The 19,646-nt window shown below is 41.8% G+C and overlaps 4 protein-coding genes and 1 pseudogene across 4 annotated transcripts; 2 read left to right on the top strand and 3 right to left on the bottom strand.

Moving 5' to 3' along the window:
* Nucleotides 1-7,084: 7,084 nt before the first annotated feature.
* Nucleotides 7,085-9,006, top strand: LOC120439490 (histone H4). Its single transcript, XM_039610546.1, has one exon. It carries the CDS (start codon nucleotides 7,093-7,095, stop codon nucleotides 7,402-7,404), a length of 312 nt encoding a protein of 103 aa, XP_039466480.1. The 5' UTR covers nucleotides 7,085-7,092; the 3' UTR covers nucleotides 7,405-9,006.
* Nucleotides 9,007-10,185: 1,179 nt separating this feature from the next.
* On the bottom strand, nucleotides 10,186-10,715 carry LOC120439479 (histone H3). The gene has a single exon (XM_039610535.1). The coding sequence runs from the start codon at nucleotides 10,680-10,682 to the stop codon at nucleotides 10,272-10,274; it is 411 nt and encodes a 136-aa protein (XP_039466469.1). The 5' UTR covers nucleotides 10,683-10,715; the 3' UTR covers nucleotides 10,186-10,271.
* A 268-nt stretch (nucleotides 10,716-10,983) lies between these two features.
* LOC120439484 (histone H2A) lies at nucleotides 10,984-11,427 on the top strand. Its single transcript, XM_039610540.1, has one exon. It carries the CDS (start codon nucleotides 11,027-11,029, stop codon nucleotides 11,411-11,413), a length of 387 nt encoding a protein of 128 aa, XP_039466474.1. The 5' UTR covers nucleotides 10,984-11,026; the 3' UTR covers nucleotides 11,414-11,427.
* A 1,537-nt stretch (nucleotides 11,428-12,964) lies between these two features.
* On the bottom strand, nucleotides 12,965-13,704 carry LOC120439477 (annotated as a pseudogene).
* Nucleotides 13,705-16,140: 2,436 nt separating this feature from the next.
* LOC120439489 (histone H2B 1/2) lies at nucleotides 16,141-16,545 on the bottom strand. The gene has a single exon (XM_039610544.1). It carries the CDS (start codon nucleotides 16,528-16,530, stop codon nucleotides 16,156-16,158), a length of 375 nt encoding a protein of 124 aa, XP_039466478.1. The 5' UTR covers nucleotides 16,531-16,545; the 3' UTR covers nucleotides 16,141-16,155.
* Between the last annotated feature and the right edge of the window lie 3,101 nt (nucleotides 16,546-19,646).

The following is a 19,646-nucleotide window of genomic DNA, read 5'->3' on the forward strand; positions in this document are numbered from 1 at the left end:
ATGAAGTTTAGTAGTTATAGGTTTTAGCCTCTGAGCTAAAGATACCCCCACTACCTGCTTATTTTTCGATGTAATAATATCAGATTGTATATCTATAGGACACTTATTTTGTAGTCTCCTATGTTAGTGCCTAACTAAGGAGTTTTGCAGGTCGTAGGACTGTACAGTCTGACTGGTTACAGGAATAGGTTTACTATTTCTTAATGCATCTTTTCCCCTAAACACAGAGTTGGATAATTACCTTTGAATAACTAAATGAATGGGAAACACTTAATAACTTAATGATACTCATGTCTTCCTCTGTTTCAGTTTGACCTTTGCCCCTTCTCCAAATTCCCTTACTGCTCTGCAGTGATTCTTTTCTTTATTTTATGCTTTTATTTTTGTAATTATTTTACACAAACGAACAAAGTGTGATCAGTGTGAACATTACTAATGGTGTTACAGTGTTTCCTATTTTACATTAGGTTGTACCTGTCTTACATTTATTTTGTCTGGCGTAATTTAAATACCAAAGACTGGCAAATTTGAATGAAAACATGGCAAACATAAATGGAGTTTACATAATGTACATTTGATAATGAACATGAACAGTCATCGTTACTGGAAAGCCAATTCTAGACTATCTAAACAGACTTGCTGTTTGGCAGGATCCCCTCTAAATGACCTCTAAATAAAGCCTGGTGTTTGTTCATATTGACTTAAACCAAGCATTTACAGAATTTGACTATGTTTCCATAATGTGTGCTCTTTGCTGACTGTGAACGTGTAAAATCAAGTGTTCTCTGAATTAAGCAAATTTTCTCCACGTTCATTCCCAGCCAGGTGTGATGGTTTTGTTTGTTTAAGCAAATAAAGGTTACTGTGAATCAAATGGCCACTACTTCGACTTCAACCTGCAGTGCTACTGCTAATCAAAAACCTGACATTAAAAACAACTGAGGGGCTGCATACAGTTGCCATAGAGAGGTTTTTTTTGTCACTAGGAATACAGTATGTCTTACACCATCAATAGGATACAAGCCACATATATATTAAAGACACAATATTATCGTTTTGGACATTTCTTTCTCACATTTATGATCATATATACAGATTCATTATATATACAGTTTATGGATGTTGGATTAAAAGTCTGCATTTATGCATTTGACAGAAGAAGTTAATGCGTTATAAGTTTACTTCTCAAGTTTAATGCAACACAATTATTATACAGAATATGCTGTGATGACAAGACATGCAAAATAGATAATAGATCAAATGCAACTGAAAGGTTTCATACAAGCTTAAAGACAATGTTTTTTTCAAATAAACATGAAATAAAGACTGACCACAAAAAGAGATTAATTCAATAATGATTTTTATGAGATTTTCTGATTGTTGTATTTGTTTTTCTGTGCACACAGTAACTCTGAATTTATATTGAAATCTGAAAGTTAAAAACTTATCCTTTAATTAAACAGATGTGCTACTCGTTATTTAACTTATAACTTCACTGTAAAGCCAAGTGTATCATGTGTGATACATCAAGTTTTGAGATCTCCAGATCACTGGTGTGACTTTTTCCCGAAAAACCTGTTGTATACAATCAGACACATGCAGTACTGCCATGAGCAAGAAACTGCACAAAATGCCAAATGTGGCAAAAATCATACAAATTAAAAGTCATATGCAGTTGATATTTAATTTAACTTAATTTAATTTAATACATTTATTTTTTTGTCAGAAGGTTCAGTGAACACTTCAGTTTCCTACAATTATTTCACAGTCCAGGCATTACAGTTTTTTTTTCTATACCTGCTTTTATTTCATTTCATTTCAGTGCTGTCCATACTTTAATTGAATTAGGTTGGTGCACATTTTTGTGAACAATGTAAAACAGATTCCAAAGTTTGATTCAAATTGAATCCTGCTACATAACACAGTATTTAGGAAGAGCCGCACAAACTGACACAGGAAAAGCACACTTTTCACAAATCCAACACTTCTACTTAAATTCCACCTATTATTATTTTTGTCATTGCCTATTTTGTTTATTTTTAATTCTTGCTGAAACAGCTACAGGACAGTTTTCCTGCTCTGTGTAGAAATAATAGAGGTAAAATCAGACTCATGGGCAAATTGAACCAGTTATAAGACAAGAAAATGACATATCGGTCTGTGTTATGTAACAGATTTGAGTTATTCAGGCCAACTGTAACAAGCATTCCTAGAAAACACACCAACAGGACTATCATTATTGCTGTGATGGTGTAGAAGGCTTTCTGTTTTGAATGATCAACCTTCTCCTTGTGTGCTCGCATTTCTCCTGGACCTGGACGAATCAGAACAAAGAGAACAGAGAGGCTACAAAAAGAGATGATAATTAATGAGGCCGCCATCACAGAGAAATATAGAACATAGGGAACATTAGGGTAATATAGAGCTGTTACTCCAATCCAAGTAAAGCACATCAACCACACACACCCAGTGCAGATGTTTCTGATCCTGACCCCACCCGACTGTCTCAGCCCCATATAGGTGATGGGGTGAACAACAGCCAGGTAGCGCTCCACACATGTAACAGTGTTAAAGAATATCTCTCCTGGGAAGACAATAGAAATTGAATACATCCCAAACTGAAGCAACACTGAGCTATTAGTGTATGTGCCACATAAGAAAGCAGCAGCCCCCAACACAAATATCAGTTCAATGGCAGTCACATTATAGGTGAAAATGTCAGAGTGACTTGTTGTTGCCAAAGACTCCCACTGCCATCTTTGGTAAGCCACGTAGAGGATGAGGATGGAGAGACAAAGGGTAACAAATATCTTGGTGATGAGAAAAGCAATGATTATGGAAATCCCAATGCTTGACATAACGCAGTCAAAGGCAGAGGATGAAGAGTTATCTGACATGCTGCTTAAAGTGTTGTTTGAGGGGGACAAAAGTTAGACTGGAAACAACATTTCATTAAAATCCACCATCATGTCTATTTTTGCTGGAGCAATTAAAGTTTACAGTGTACTGATGATGCAATTAGTTTTATCAGAAAACAAGTTGATTTAATGTCTTTTTGTTTTTGAGACAATAATCTTAAAAGTAATAATAATATTAATAATAATATTAGACACATTTTAAATAATATTACATTTGAAACAATTTAGCATCACAAAAACTTTGGAAAGTACAAATATATTTACCCAAGTAGTCAATGTCTCATACAAATACATGAAAAAATACCTGCGTGAGGTGTAACTGGTACGAATTGAAGCAAAAACTGACGTGAAATGTAGATGCGCTGCTAATGACCAGTAAAAAATTAACATGCAATTAAAAAAATTAACGATCTCAACCTTACCAGTTGTGGAGCTCATTTTAATGTCCTTTTATTTCAGATCCAAACGCACACACTGCTCTTCACTGGTATCAAGCCAGCAGTGTGCAAGTCTATGGGCAAGTGTATTACTGTCGTTAAATGATCGGCACCACTCAAGCTAATGATGGACTTTGCATGATCCCACACTTTAAAATGGGATAACGTCCTGTTGTGATAAGTGAGAAAGCAAAGAGACTGAGGCTACATTCATACTGCAGGTCTTAATGCTTAATTACAATTTTTTGATCAAATCCAATTTTTTTGTGTGGTTGTTCACACTACAGATAAAATGTGACAGCAAATGCGCTCTAGTGTGAACGGTTCACGGCAATCAAAGCGGCCTGCATGCGCAAAAGAAGACGTCACAAACAACGCGCTCTGTTTACGGAAGTAAAAATGGCGGCTACAGAGCTAGTAGGTGTTGTTGCAGCTGTCTATCAACTTCTGCACAGTCGTAACCGACAGAATTTTGACAAATTAATTAGAGAAAAAAGGACACTGAAAAAAAGAGAGCCCGTGCTTTAACAATGTCCTTGTTTCGAGCAGTGGTTGCTACCTCCGTGCAGAGGTTTGTCTTCTCTGGTGCTTATAATTGGCGTCTGTCTTGTGTCAGTGACGTAAAAGATGGATTTAATGCGACATGACCGTTCAAACAGCAGTCGCTTTCTAAAACATCAGATATGTATCGGATTCAGTACCACATACGAAAGTGACCCAGATCAGATTTGAAAATATCAGATTTGTGCTGTTCAAATTGTCATACCTAGATTGGATATGGGGTCAAAAAAGTTAGATTTGATCAGAATCAGAATACCTTATTGATCCCTAGGGGAAATTATTTTTGGTTACAGTGCTCCAGTATAAACAAACAGTAACAAAGAGAGACGAAAGAGAGACGAAAGAGAGACGATTGATGTGCTTTCGCCTGCGGTGTGAATGTAGCCTAAGTGATGAGAAGACAGAAAGACAAAGAAAAAACAAAATGCAATCTCCGAGAGGCACTCGCGATTCTTTTTTCAGTGTTTTTTTTATAAATAAATAAAGAAAATTAGGTGGTACAGTCATTATCACTTTGGTGCTTCATGATTTGACTAACTTTGACTTTTATTTATTATAACTGAAAGTCAATCAATTATACACACACATATTTTTTTCATTATGGAACCTAATCTGACATTTTACCAATCAAATCTCAATTTGAATCATTTGCTTAATAATTTTTTGCCCATCGTTTTAATGCAAGCTGTAACATTTTTGCTGACATGGTCAGCAACAATATTGTAGTGTTATGTGGTGTTTGAATGGTGCTCAGTTTGTACTAAGAAGCCCAAAGTGTGGCGAGAAAAATGCCCCCACACCATGACACCAGCAGCCTGTACCATGGATGCAAATCAGAATGGATTCATGATTTAGACTAAATTCAGACTATACCATCTGAACGTTGCAGTAAAAGCTGACACTAATGAGACCAGACAATGTCTCTTCTGTTGTTCAGTTTTCATGAGTTTGTTCAAATTGTAGCCTCACTTTCCAGTTCTAAACTGATAGGAGTGTGGTCTTCTGCTGCTGTGGTGCATTTGCCTCAACGTTTTAGGTACTGTGAGTTCAGAGATGCTCTTCTGGATACCTCGATTGTAACATGTAGTCATCTGAATTTATATTGCCTTCCTATCAGCTGGAAGCAGTCTGGCAATTCCCCTCTGACCTCTGACATCAGCAAAGCATTTTCACACAGAGAACAGAATCAACTTTTTGGGATTTCCTTACTTTAGGAGCTACAGATGTTTGTGGGGTAAAATCTCAGCACATCAGCAGTTTATGAAATACTCAGACTAACAGCCATGCCATGTCCAAAGTCACTGTTAGGTCTGCACTTGCAGGCCTCGCTAACTCAGAGACTTATCCTGTGAACGAAGCAAGACACTCAGAGCTCAGTCCATTTTAACTTGCAGGGAAGCCGGTCTGGTCAGGATCCAGAGCTCCAAGCTCCTCACCTGATCTCAGTCAACTTCAACTCCAGCCTTCCTCGCAGCTTTTTATTTAGTGAAAACATAAGCACCCCATTGTAAAACCCATATGGTGTGTCATAAAAGCTAAGGCACTGTGTGTGTGTCTGTGTGTGTGTGTGTGTGTGTGTGTGTGTGCGCGTGTGTGTGTGTGCGTGTGTGTGCATGCATGTGTGAGCACGTGAGTGAATGTGTGTGTGTGTGTCTCTGTATACGTGACTTCCTGCTAGTCATATGATTACAACCGTTTTAACAACATCTCTAGTCATAAAAGGGTCATCTCCCCTCACCCCGTATATGGCTTAACCCCTTTAATGGTCCATCATATACAAGCACAGGTGAGCCCATAAAGGCCAGGAAGTGAACATTCCTTACCAAATAAGGAAACCAGAATCTTACATGCAAGTGTACCTGGAGTTTAAGACAAGGTTTACAATTTTAAGCACAACAATGAAAACTTTTTATCAAAATCACTCCAACAGTTAATTAAATCAGTTTTAATCTTGATCTTGATGATTGGTTTGACCTTCAGCAGGTTAGCTTGTCCATGTCACCCAGAGGCCTCACTGTTTGTCATTGGTCAGGTGCTACCAGCTCCATCCCCTTCACATGAATGTGCTACTAACTAGTTGGGAAACCCTGGGTTATTGATCGAGTTTATAACCATCTTCATGTAACCTCATGTCCTGATTGCTGATGTTACATTAAGTGAATCCAGATAACAGTGAGATACAAATCAATCAAAAATAATGCATTAGAAATGCATGCTGCATTTAGAATTGTTTTTCTATAATTGTAGTTTTTACCACGACATCTAGAATACATCCTACTTATCACTGCATGTGTTGAAATTATGAATAAATTCATCTTTTAATCTTTACTTCTGATCTGGAGACATAACGATTCATCTAAAAAAACACAAGGTTAATTTCAATATGGCAATAAAAATGAACATACACAAAGTAAAATTAAATGTGATGTTCATACTGTATAAACCACTGGATACATGAAGTTTACAGGTAGCAACATTCACAAGATGAAGGTTTTGGTTGTGATATTATTTTCACTCTTTGTGAAATGTTTCTTTGTTTTCTATTATTTTAATAGTTTGTATCTCTTTTTGCACTGAGTCCAGTGAAGCTTCTGACCTCAACTGAGGATATCTTCAAGACGTGGTAAACGACTGTCACTTCTACCATGTTTTAACAACTCAAGTAGATGGTGTGATAGTACGAAGAATGTTGTCTGGCACACTTTCCTCCCTTTGTTGGCATCTGAGGATTATTTATATACCACATCATTTCTGTGCATTCATGATTACAGTTTGCATTGTTTCTATCAGCTGTTTTCAGAAGGGTCATTTCACTAAGCTCAGATTATGTCAAACTGGTTTCTTTCCAAAGACTTCATTTATGGGCTCAAAATGTGGTCATAAATATTTTGTACTTGTAAATCAGGATTTGTATGTGTAAAAATAATTTTTCCTGATTTACAAGTACAAAATATTTATGACCACATTTTGAGCCCATACCCTTCGGTTAGACTTTGTCATTAACAAAAGACAATATTTCCACATTCAGAGAATAGAAGAGTGGGCGGAGCCACTGAGCTTCGAGCAGTCTAGTGAACCGTCTGTTTTCTTTTACGTCCGCCGAGCACACATAATAACACGGCTCCGTGGGCTTGAGGTTTATTCGACTTTGTTCGTTCAAGGAAGAAACTATAACCATGAGTGGAAGGGGCAAAGGTGGCAAGGGACTCGGCAAAGGAGGCGCCAAACGTCACCGTAAAGTTCTCCGTGATAACATCCAGGGCATCACCAAACCCGCCATCCGCCGTCTGGCTCGCCGTGGCGGAGTGAAGCGTATCTCCGGTCTGATCTATGAGGAGACTCGCGGAGTGCTGAAGGTGTTCCTGGAGAACGTCATCCGTGACGCCGTCACCTACACTGAGCACGCCAAGAGGAAGACTGTGACCGCCATGGATGTGGTGTACGCTCTGAAGAGGCAGGGCCGCACTCTGTACGGCTTCGGCGGTTAAACTTATTCACTCTAATCCATCAAACGGCTCTTTTAAGAGCCACACACTTCACTATAAGAGCTTTGTTCTGCGGTCTTGTTGATTTGGTCATGTTTTGGAGGAAAGTCTTGGAAATGTAAGTAAAATACCTGCCCGTGTATCCCCACCGACTTTTGAAGTACTAGTGCGTTATAACTTCACAAACAATTACAGACTGAGATTCCCAACATATGACTCTTCGTTTCGCTATAAAATTAAGGTGTTTGTAACGTGTGCTTTTCTTAACAAAATTACAATAACAAACTGAACTTCTGAGGTTACAGACCTATTCAATACCACTGTTTATTAAAACTCACCTATAGCAGGAGTGTGAACAGTCATACACTGAAAGACAGATTTCACTGATCTATCAGTTTATTTGTAAATGCCTTCTTGAGAAATCCGCTTGAAGCAGCAGTGCTTATTTATTTTTTAAGATAACCAACCCACCTTTGATCTAGTAGAGAGTGGACATGAGTAGATGAAGCCCTGAGAAGCTTTTGAAACCTCTTCCTGATGTGTGCCTGAAATATCATTTTCACCAATCATATCAATGTAACAGTTTTGATGTGTGATCTTCCTTCTGACAGGCTTACTCAGTCTTACAATCCCGACATAACCTTCATACAAGGAACATTATTAAAGATGTTTTTAGTACCCAGATTTTATGCACTTGAAATGCAACATGTCTGTTTAAACTGCAAACAAAGTATCAACGGCAACTGTAAATGCTCTGATGAAACGACGCACATCGCAAACAAGAAGTTTCGTCAGGTTGTCTACGTTTAATTGACATGCTTCCAGGTAAAAAAAAAAAAATAAAAAAGCTCCTTTGAGGGAGCAGATCAGAATTACAGAAAATACACCATACACAAAGCGTGTTTGCATGTAGCACACAGCTGTGGCTCGCTGTCGGTCTAAATGAATCTCAGACCTAAATGAGTTTGCAGTGATTTATACTTATTGTAAGTGTGAACCTCTTTAATCTACTCAGCTGTCTTTTTTTTAACTTTTAGTGCAAGTACTTTAAGGAACAAACAATGTTTATGCTCTTACTACACAGATTTCTGTTTTTACAGCAAGTTTATAACAAAAAGTCTGGGTAATAACTTTACAATTTAAGTCAATCACATGCCTTCTCTTGTTAACTGAGGTAAACTGCTGGCATATTTGTTTTAAATCCATACTGTCCAGTCTCTCCTGGTGGACATGGCACACAGCAACATTGTTTAATCTCATTGTGTCATTGTTGAGCTGAGCCATGTTTTTAGTCTTGTGAGAGCACTGAAGCTTCTTTCAGCCTCAGCTGAGGATACTGGGATGACTAAAAGTAGCCTGACAATTGTCATGATAATAATTACTAGTTAATCTACAGCACCAAATCATCAGTCAGTCACCTGTGACCTCGCCTCTTCACCTCTGAGCTACAACATGGCAGAGCTGCCTCTGTCACCTGATAATAACAGTGAGACATTCCAAATACATGCAGTCACACATGTGCTTCAAATACACTCATGAACCATCAAGTCATTTATCTTTGCTGTTTTCTGTTGTTCTAATGTATTTTCTGTACAGCACTTTGTTCCTGTGCTGGGTATTTTAAAGTGCTTTATAAATAAAACTGGATTGGATTGGAACTGGATTCACCTGTGATCTTGTGTCACCATTACTTTCTGAGCTTTGTGTTGGTTCTTCTGTCACCTGACAAATAGGACATACGAACATAGGACAATAAGAATAAAATGTGTAGCTGTTTCAGTGTTTCTGTCAGTCTGTGCAGATCTTGACTCATCAGTAATGTTTGTAGGGTGAGTGCATTTTTAAAAGAATGAAATTATTGTGTCACCAACATTTTATTGTAGACATAATTTTAACAGCCTCTGTAAACTAATATCCTGGCTTGCTCGAGGCTCCGTTTTCTCTGACAGTTTCAATCAAAATTAGAAATGCTACTCTGGGAGACTGAGATAAGTAATAGTGCTAACTAACACGTTATTCATGGTTACATACAATTTTAGACTGATGTGGGCCAAAGCCTAGCATAGCCTGTAAAGTTATTAAGACGGACGCATTTCATGAGTTAATTTGGCTTTAATTGACTTACAGGTTCCTTTGAAAAATACTTTCTTATATCCAGGTTCTTCCTTTTTGCTGCCATCCTCCTCTCCTCCTTGCAGGTCCTCGCAGCGCAGGCTTGCTGCTGCTAAAACTAAACAGAGCTCCCTGAAAGGCACAGCCAATCACATTGGCCATATTTGTCACATGGGGTTCTTAGTGGTAGAGGTGAGAAGGTCAATCCAGCTATCGACAGTATAGACAGCAGCACTGTTATATGTACTGGATCATTACCAGCAGAGCAGGACTGATACTGTGTTTCCACCCTTACAGTTACTTTAAAGAATTGTGTAAATATTTTAAGTAATATATTTTTGGGGAAGGAAAAAAAAAAAAAAAAAATCAGATTCATGTTAAGCTTACTGTCATGTCTATAGTATTTCATATCACATTAAAACAACAGGAATTTACCAAAGGTACTTGAGAGCACAGGGTTTATCATGCTGCCTAGCATAAAGCACTCCAATGTGATGAGCTTGGGAAAAAAAAAAAAAATAATAAGTCAATAAGTAAAGGAAATTTTAGCATACAACAATTCATGCTAAACATTAATTTAGAATTTTTGTAACTGAAGTCAGTGAATTCCACCTTCATGCCGACTGTAGTTTCTACTATAGAAAGCATGAAAATTGGAGTTTGAGTATAATATTGATCTAACTGTAAGAATGGAGCGAGCTCTTGGTGGGAGTGAGGTGGCTCTGAAAAGAGCCGTTGTTTGTAGGAGAGCGTGTAGCTTAAGCTCTCTCTCCGCGGATGCGGCGAGCCAGCTGGATGTCTTTGGGCATGATGGTGACCCTCTTGGCGTGGATGGCGCACAGGTTGGTGTCCTCGAAGAGTCCGACCAGGTAAGCCTCGCTGGCCTCCTGCAGAGCCATGACGGCAGAGCTCTGGAAACGCAGGTCGGTCTTGAAGTCCTGAGCGATCTCGCGGACCAGGCGCTGGAAGGGCAGCTTGCGGATGAGCAGCTCGGTGGATTTCTGGTAACGGCGGATCTCGCGCAGAGCCACGGTACCGGGCCTATAACGATGGGGCTTCTTGACGCCTCCGGTGGCCGGGGCGCTCTTACGAGCGGCCTTGGTGGCCAGCTGCTTCCTGGGGGCTTTGCCGCCAGTAGACTTGCGAGCGGTCTGCTTGGTTCTTGCCATTCTTTCTCTCTTTGCTTTTTACTGCTAACAGCATAAAATGTAGCAAACAGAGGAGACTCGCTGCTCTTAAAGTCTGTGACTGGCTGTGACGCGGTGCCGCTCCGGCTCGTGATTGGTGAGGGGCTGCACGTGGTGCGCAGCACCGTTCAGAGGAGCACCGCCCCGCCTCGGTGTGTGCTGCTCATTGAAGAAAAGTGCATTGAATTTGCGCGCTGCCGCAAGCCTCTCTGCGATTGGTGCGTGACGAAGCTGCGCGCGCTCTGCGGAAATATAAGCGAGGCTTTGAGCAGATCGGGCCACATTTTCTCTTAGTGTCGATACTACGAAGAAAAGAACCTGTCAAAATGAGTGGGCGTGGCAAGACCGGAGGCAAAGCCAGAGCAAAGGCTAAGACTCGCTCATCCCGTGCCGGGCTTCAGTTCCCCGTGGGTCGTGTCCACAGACTGCTGCGCAAAGGCAACTATGCGGAGCGTGTGGGAGCCGGCGCCCCCGTTTACCTGGCAGCTGTGCTCGAGTACCTGACCGCTGAGATTCTGGAGCTGGCTGGCAACGCAGCCCGCGACAACAAGAAGACTCGCATCATCCCACGTCACCTGCAGCTGGCTGTGCGCAACGACGAGGAGCTCAACAAGCTCCTTGGGGGAGTCACTATCGCTCAGGGTGGTGTGCTGCCCAACATCCAGGCTGTGCTGCTGCCCAAGAAGACCGAGAAGCCCGTCAAGGCCAAGTAAATGCAAAGCGCTCGGCTTCACCAACAACAAAGGCTCTTTTAAGAGCCACACACTTCTCTCTGAGCAAACATCCTTCTTGACATTAATGTGACTTTAACAACTTGTGTACTAGGAAATTTAGTGGGGATGCATCTTAAATTTATTTTAAAATGTACATTCATTCATGTCATTTTTCATAGTAGGGGATTCAAATGCACCTTAAAGAAATTACTAGCATTACTTTATTTTGTCATCAGGCAAGAGTAGAAATTCTAACTCAAAAATTTTAACATTACATCCAAAAATCATGGCATCATGGTTCACTCGCTTGATAATAAAAGCAGATCCTAAGCTCATGGAAACAGACCACATGGTTCATGACACGTGTGGTAAGACCACAAATCTTGTCAAACGCAATAGCAAATCATAACACAGAAGATGAAGAGGAGGAGAGGGACAGGTGGAGTTCTTTGGTGCTGCAGGAACTATCCAGGTACAGAGGGAGGAAAATGTGGAGCTGTTAGCAACATGTTCAGCACTGCTGCTGAATTTAGGACATTTTGCAAAGTCACTTACATCTACACTTAGGTTTTTGTGTCTATTGTGAGTAGAATAAAACAACGATTACAATAGAATGTGCTTATGTAATAGGGGGCAGCTGGAGATCAGAAGAACAGGAAATTATTGATAAGTCTGGGTTTTGTTAAAACAGGGGTTGACAAAGTCATTCTAAGGACAATAGAGGATTTGAGTTCTGAAAGCATTTCATGCGACCTTAAAGCTCTCAAGACTGAGATTAAGTTGCTGAACCCTGACCTCTGATGTGCCAAATCAGTTGGTTTAGCTATAAACTTTGGTGTGTAACTGTATAGTGGGAAGAATTTACTCAATAAAATGAGAGTTACACAGTTACTACCCTGGGGAGAGGACAGGCCCCCAGACTGAACAATAGAAGTAAACCTCAAGACTATATTTTGAAATAAAAGAATTGCCCGCATTCTTAACGCTACAGAACTCCATTAGTTCAAATGTACATGAATCAAAATGGTTATGAAATGAGTAATGAAATAAATACATGCTAAAATAAATAGCTGCATGGGTTCAGCCTGGAGTAAAATGTGTGTCCCTGAAATCACCCAATATCAATTCAGCTGGCCTAGATTTAGTCAGGTAAGGTTGTAGAGTAGAGCATTTCAAGTGTTATATTTTGGCTAAGTATCATTAAAATATACAGTGTACTTCCACTACAACAGCCAGTGTAGGCTTTTCAAAAATAATAACATGCAACTATAAATGTAATATTTTCTGTCACGTTATTTTAATAGAATATTTAAAAACGTAGGTGATAACTTTTAACAGTGTATTTCTTGTATGATAGTGTTTCATAGAAAGACAAGAAGTGGTGTGATGTCTTGTACTATAAAGGTATGATTGTAAAGAATGAATTGTTACTATTTGTGTTGTTTTTGACTTCTGCAGACAGCACTAATGTGCATCATGATACTAATAAAAGTTGTAAATGTAATGAGGAAAAGTGTGCTTTAACAATAATGACACTATTGTGAATAACAGAGTGGTGAGTGAGTGTGAGGAAGGAGCTCTTGTGTGTTGCTGTGGTGGCTCTGAGAAGAGCCGTTGTTGAGTGTGAGAGTGGTGGCAGCTCACTTCTTCTTGGCTGCTGTGGCTGCCTTCTTGACTTTGGGCTTGGCGGCCTTCTTGGCGGGGGACTTCTTTGCTGCGGGAACCTTCTTCAGCACCTTCTTGGGGCTCTTGGCCGCCTTCTTGGGGCTTTTGGGCGCTTTCTTGGCCGTCGCCGCGGGCTTCTTGGCCTTCTTGGGCGGGCTTCTTGGCTGCTGCTGCCTTTTTGGGCGACTTCTTAGCGGCTGCTGCCGGTTTCTTGGCTTTGGCAGCGGCGGGCTTCTTGGCTTTAGGAGCTGCTTTCTTTGCGGGCTTCTTGGCTTTGCTGTCAGTAGCCTTCTTGTTCATCTTGAAGGATCCGGAGGCCCCGGTGCCCTTGGTCTGCACCAGTGTGCCCTTCGCCACCAGGCTCTTGATGGCGGTCTTGACGCGGGCCTTGTTCTTGTCCACATCGTAGCCTCCGGCAGCCAGAGCCTTCTTGAGAGCGGCTGCGGACACGCCGCTGCGCTCCTTGGAAGCGGCCACGGCTTTCACAATCAGCTCGCCCACGCTGGGGCCGACCTTCTTGGGCTTGGAAGCCGTCGTCTTCTTCTTCTTGGCCGCCTTGGCCGGGGCGGGAGCAGGTGCGGGAGCTTCCTCGGACATTTTTCTTCTTTCGAGTCTGATCGAGATTCAGCGAGATTCACGGTACAGTGATGGCAAGTCGGAAGCGCCACGCTGCACTTAAACGCACCATGAGAACCGTGGAGAGTGAAGGCAGCGCGCGCAGCTCTCGCGTGTGCCCCGCAATGCTTCATTTTGTGTTTCGTGTCTCGGGATCAAAGAGCTCAAAGTGAGTGTGTGAGCAGCACTGCAGGCCGACAGTGGAGCAGTCCACAGCGGGCTTGTGTCTCGTCGTGCAGGCCTCGTGTCGGGCTCTCGTGCTCCCTGCTCTCGGTTCGTGGAGCTCCCAAAGCTCAGCGACTCTGTGCGGAGCTCAGCGCTGCTCGGCGGCTTCTTGCACTCTTTTCTCTGCTAAAACCGATGGAGCCGCAGCAGAGCTCCGTAAAAAGCCTTTTCCAGGTGATACACATGTTTGTTCACGCACTCCGAGTTAAAAGCAGCATCTGGTGAGCGCAGCTGTGGGACAAAGTGACGCCGCGAGCTCCCAGCAAACACACCGATGCTGCTGGAGGCCCACGGAGCAGCGACACTTCTGTGACAGCTGCTCACTTCTAACCAAAGCACAGTTTCACTCACATTGTTGCACATCAGAAGCTTCATTAGTGACCTCACAGCAGCTCGCTTCCACACTTTGGCTCTGATCTCTTAGTCTGCATTGACTCTGTTTCCTTCTACAGTTACTGACTCTACAATAAACAACAGCAGTCAATGAACACGTGAATACACACATCCACAAACTGATCACTAAGTATCTCAATGTGTAATACTCAATACCTGCTAAAAACATCCACCATCTCACTGTTAATCACTCTTTTTGTCACTACTAGTCGAACATTTTATCCTTGTATCTATTTGATTTATTATTTGATTTGATTTGATTTGATATACCTTTAATCCCACAAGGGGAAATTTCATCATTATTATTGTAATATAATATTTTTGTTGTTATTATTTGCTATTTATTTTATCCTGCTCTGCCCATGTCGGTGCATTTCCCAGCTCTGGCACTAATAAAGCTTATCTCGTGTCCTGGATAGTGACCTCAGTTTAATCTAGTATAGTATTTTTAATTATGCCCAGTATGTCTCTGCTCCTCTTTCTGGAGGATTCTGTAATTCTCCCACCTACTGAAAAATATGTGACCACAATTTTTTGTGCAAGATAAGTAAAATGCTGCACAACAGCTCTGACCCACTCCATCACGTGCTGACCAGTCACAGGAGTGGGTTTAGTGAGAGACTGAGAACCAAAATTCCCCTCTGACCACCACAGGAAATCATTCCTGCCTCCTGTACAGCACTTACTACAATAGTTGCATTATATAAAGGCAGATAGAAAGGTGGCCACGGAGCCACCAAATTAGATTGAAGAAAGCTTTGATGGAAATTCCTCTGGGCATTGCTAGGAAAGCTGGATGTGAAGGACACAGCAGGGCCTGCCTGTGGCATAGGCAGTATAGGCAAATTCCTACAGTGTCATCCATCCAGGGGCACCACAAGTGAGGAAAAAACACAAAAAAAAAGATACCAATTCATATTTTTCTTTATATACATTTTGGCATCTAATTTGCCAATTTTTGCCCTCTAATAGTCCAACAAACGAGCCCTTTGTATCCTAGTTAGTCTAGTTGTGTGTTAAAGTGCACATCAAGTCAGGTGGGTTTGTCATTTCAACTATGTGCAGTACAGCAGCGGTCCCCAACCCCCGGGCCTCAGACCGGTACCGGGCCGCGAGAGTTGAGGCTCAGATGTGAAATGTATGTTTTTCAGGGTTTTTAAATCGGTTTTCAGCGTGTTATCGTTTTTATCGTTAACTCGGATTTCCTGGGTCTTTTCACGTGTGTTATGAATAAATCTTTTTCAGTACTAGTTTGTATTTATCTGCGACACCTTAAAGGCCGGTCCGTGAAAATATTGTCGGGCATAAACCGGTCCGTGATGCAAAAAAGGTTGGGGACCGATGCAGTACAGTACACAGTGAAGCAAGAGCATAGTGCTGCATATAACAGACAGGACCACATGAATGTATGTATGGAGAAACTGCAACAATACAGACTACTAAAACTATACAGACACGACTGTGCAATAAAAAGCTGCAACATGAATGTTGATACTAGTTTTCTGCACCAAAGCATTTTAATCTAATGACTAACTGAACTTTGCATATCAGGAATTAAAGAACAATTCTACTTGGAACTAAAACCAAGTGTCAAATACAAAGTCACATTAATTGTATGTTTGTAGTGAGTTTGTCTTTGCACAACGTAAAAAGCAGGAACACATTTCTGTAGGCTGGGTTCAGTACAGCGGATTAATATCACCCAGTGACACCAAGGTGCACATCCGCGATTCTAGTAGCTGACGACACAGTAAGTAGGATGATTGACTGTAGGAATTATGCTCGTTAGTTTAGTGTGTGGCTCTGAAAAGAGCCGTTATGTTGACGTCTGACGGCCAGTCCGTTTATTTGGAGCTGGTGTACTTTGTGACGGCCTTGGTGCCCTCAGACACGGCGTGCTTGGCCAACTCACCGGGGAGGAGCAGGCGCACTGCGGTCTGGATCTCCCTGGAGGTGATGGTGGAGCGTTTGTTGTAGTGGGCCAGGCGAGATGCCTCAGCAGCGATGCGCTCGAAGATGTCGTTGACAAACGAGTTCATGATGCTCATGGCTTTGGAGGAGATCCCGGTGTCGGGGTGCACCTGCTTCAGCACCTTGTACACGTAGATGGCGTAGCTCTCCTTCCTGGTCTTTCTCTTCTTCTTGCCGCCCTTGCCGGCGGTCTTGGTCACGGCTTTCTTGGAGCCCTTCTTGGGCGCGGACTTTGCGGGTTCAGGCATTTTCTCTCCTCGATACTCGACGAATGAGCTCCGTGACTGCGAGCAGCGCTTTTTATACAGGCTGTATGCTAATACCACTGCGCAGGCCCTCGGAGCTCATTGGTGGAGCCGCACAGTGGGCCGGACGTTGTGTTGGAGGGAATTTATGAATTTTGCTGAAACAGGCGCGCATCTAACAAAGACAGTGGACTGTGTGATTGTGTCCTCGTTTGCTGAGACTGTCATTTGTTCTAAATGAGCAGTAAATGTAGAGCTCTGTGTGGCAGATATGGATGTGTTAGTATCAGTATTATCTTCAGCCAACAATGAAATCATTTGAATAACAATTCCACCTGGTTTCGTGTCTCTGTGTTTCTGTAGCGCCCATGTAACCTGGTGATAGTCACAGTTTACCGTCACCAGCACACAGCTTTAAAACTTCGCTGAGTTTTAGCTCTGAGTGGAGATTAAACACTAGGCATAATTAGGTAACTGCATAGTTTTACTGAAGTCTAATATGTCTCACTGGAGCGCACATATTAGACTGAACTTAGACTGAAGAGAGAAAGAGAGAGGGAGAGCAAACAGTGTGCTGCATTTCCACAGGAACATGGGCAAAAGTATTCATTTGGTGATTTATTCTAATATATAAATGCTGTTCTGTTTCATTTTAATCTGCTGCTGAGTCTCTTTGATGCTGATGGATAACACAGAACACACAGCAAGAACACCTGTTCAGCCAATCACATTCATTCCACTTTGATTTGCACAAACTCAAGCGCCCGTCTCTCATCTTCCTTTTTACAACAGTGTTGTGTTTGACTGGTAGATTTTAATGATCTCTGTATTGTCGATTTTCACATCTCTGGAAGAGTTGGCAGTAATAAGGTTCATTTTCTGTGGGAGAACAGATATGACCCGTGAATTAGATTCATAGATGACAGTTAGATTAGTTTGATGCTGCCAACACTTTCACAAGAACGCTCTGGAAAAACCCTGAGTTAACTGAGAGAGCTGATAGCTTCTTGTCAACACTTATCCTGCTTTTTTTTTCCTTGGGGAACTGAAGCCCTGCATGGGATGAGCGGGTCTTAGCCTTAGCTCCGGCTTTGCCTTCAGTAAACTTCATTAAATTATACAAATTAAGAATTCATTTATTCACGAAGGATACACTCAACCCATCCTTCAATTTCTGGGAAAAAAGAGACGCATTTTTCTGCCATTTGTGGCCTGAGGAGGATGCAGTCTCTAAATTTTCACCTATGTGTGTTTGTTACTGAGCATTGATGTAGCCACGTACACTGCTGCTACAGTTCAATACATGGTGTCAGAATTAAGAACTTCACGCTGAGGAAGAGATGGCTAAATTTGGACCTCCGGAGCCGTTTGACTTTACACAGCAGGCAGAGTGGCCGATATGTTCCCGAGTGGCATCAGAGTGGCTGTTGGTGCTGAAGAAACTGTGTCTTATTACCTCATATCATGAAAGTGTTGCAGAAAGGTTTTCAGTCACAAGGTAGGAGCGCTTTTACGATTACCTCTTTCTTTTACTGCTGTCACTAAATGCATATAATATGTACCTGGAGAGAGACAGTATGATGGTCTGTACTAGATGAAAGTCCTCATACTGTCATCACGTCACAGTGTTTATATTTTTTACACCTTATATTTGTCTGAGCTATAATAATACTTTGAGCAACATTAAAAATTAATTCCACAGTCAAATCAATGTTTTAGCTTCACTCAGAATCAAAATGAGACCCACAAACAGCCTTCAGCCGGTTATCAGTCTGTGTCTGCTGATTGGTCTGTTTCAATTACTTTGTCCACAACTTTTAATTAGAGTCAACTGATCCATGTCCACAGACAGAGGCTTCTATAATAATGATAATGATAATAATAATGGAGCTTATTGGTTCTTTGTATGGTTTCTCTCTTATATTCAGATTGTATGGAACCGTGTGTAAAATAACCAACTTGGGGATCTCATACATACAAGAGTATTGTGCAATAAGTTGCATTATGGGTGTGTTATAATGTGGTTGGCACACAAGGTGCCGAGTTCTTTTTAATATTTTTAACTCTGTGATTAACCCCTGTGCCACTGTTGCTATGGAGGCTTCCTTTGCACTTTGTGAAAACTTTTTGAAACACTTAATTGAAAAAATCTCAGCTTTAAGGTCTCAACATTCACAGGGAGTGTTAGACGTAAGTGCTCTACTGTTTTTCAGCAGTTTGAGCCTGTGACTTTTTCTGTCTTACGGTGTGTTCACACCGAACGCGAAAGGCGCGCGCGAAAACACCCCAAACGCCCCTAATTTGACGCGTGCACATTCGCACCTCAACGCGTGTCCAAGAAAAATCCATCGCGCGTCAAAATTGCATATTTTGACGCGCGTGAACCGGAAATGTGGGAGGAATGTGGGAGGAAGTTTTATTATGCGTGCTTTTTCTCCGCTCTGCGCGCCACTTTCGCGGCGCCTTTTTCCCTCGCGGTGCAGGTGTGTATCTCGAATGAGGGTCATAGTTATGAGTGTTTTTGTGCTGTTTTTTCTATTGGACGTGATGGTTATCAAAACCAAACATGATAAGTTTGGCAAGCGCAGGAGACACGACACGGAGCAGATTTGTCAATCAGGCTGCAGAATGCAGTGCGCATTGTTGAAAGCTGTACGGTGCAATAACAAAAATCAGCGAAATGTGACGGGTGAACAGCGGGACCACTGTATACTGTTTTATTAATAACCAAAATATATTCCTATATGACAACACGCATAAATTAACTGCCTACATTAATTCACTGTAAACCTTGTCCTTCTGACTGACACTCCCCTCCTGCCTCTCCGGGCTGTCCCTGGTCCTCGGGGGGGAAGTTCTCCACGGTCCGCACCATATTGCCACTAGTCTCCCGCGGGGTGAGGAAGGGGTCCAGAAACCCCATGACCGCGAAGAACTTCCATCTCTTCCCCGATCCCGCTGCAGACCCACTCCTCTTCTCCTTCTCTGTCCTCTTCTCCTTATTATATGTGTCCCTGAGGCTCTTCCACTTTCTCCTGCAGATGTCCTCTGAATAAACACATTATCTTGTTAGCGGAAAGGTATTTGTACATCAGTGGGAAAATAGCGGGACAGTACGC

The sequence above is a fragment of the Oreochromis aureus genome, linkage group 3, assembly GCF_013358895.1.
Source record: "Oreochromis aureus strain Israel breed Guangdong linkage group 3, ZZ_aureus, whole genome shotgun sequence".
NCBI lineage: Eukaryota > Metazoa > Chordata > Actinopteri > Cichliformes > Cichlidae > Oreochromis > Oreochromis aureus.

Coding starts and splice junctions, on each gene's coding strand:
- LOC120439484 (XM_039610540.1), top strand. CDS start 11,027: ATGAGTGGGCGTGGCAAGACCGGAGGCAAAGCCAGAGCAAAGGCTAAG.
- LOC120439490 (XM_039610546.1), top strand. CDS start 7,093: ATGAGTGGAAGGGGCAAAGGTGGCAAGGGACTCGGCAAAGGAGGCGCC.
- LOC120439489 (XM_039610544.1), bottom strand. CDS start 16,530: ATGCCTGAACCCGCAAAGTCCGCGCCCAAGAAGGGCTCCAAGAAAGCC.
- LOC120439479 (XM_039610535.1), bottom strand. CDS start 10,682: ATGGCAAGAACCAAGCAGACCGCTCGCAAGTCTACTGGCGGCAAAGCC.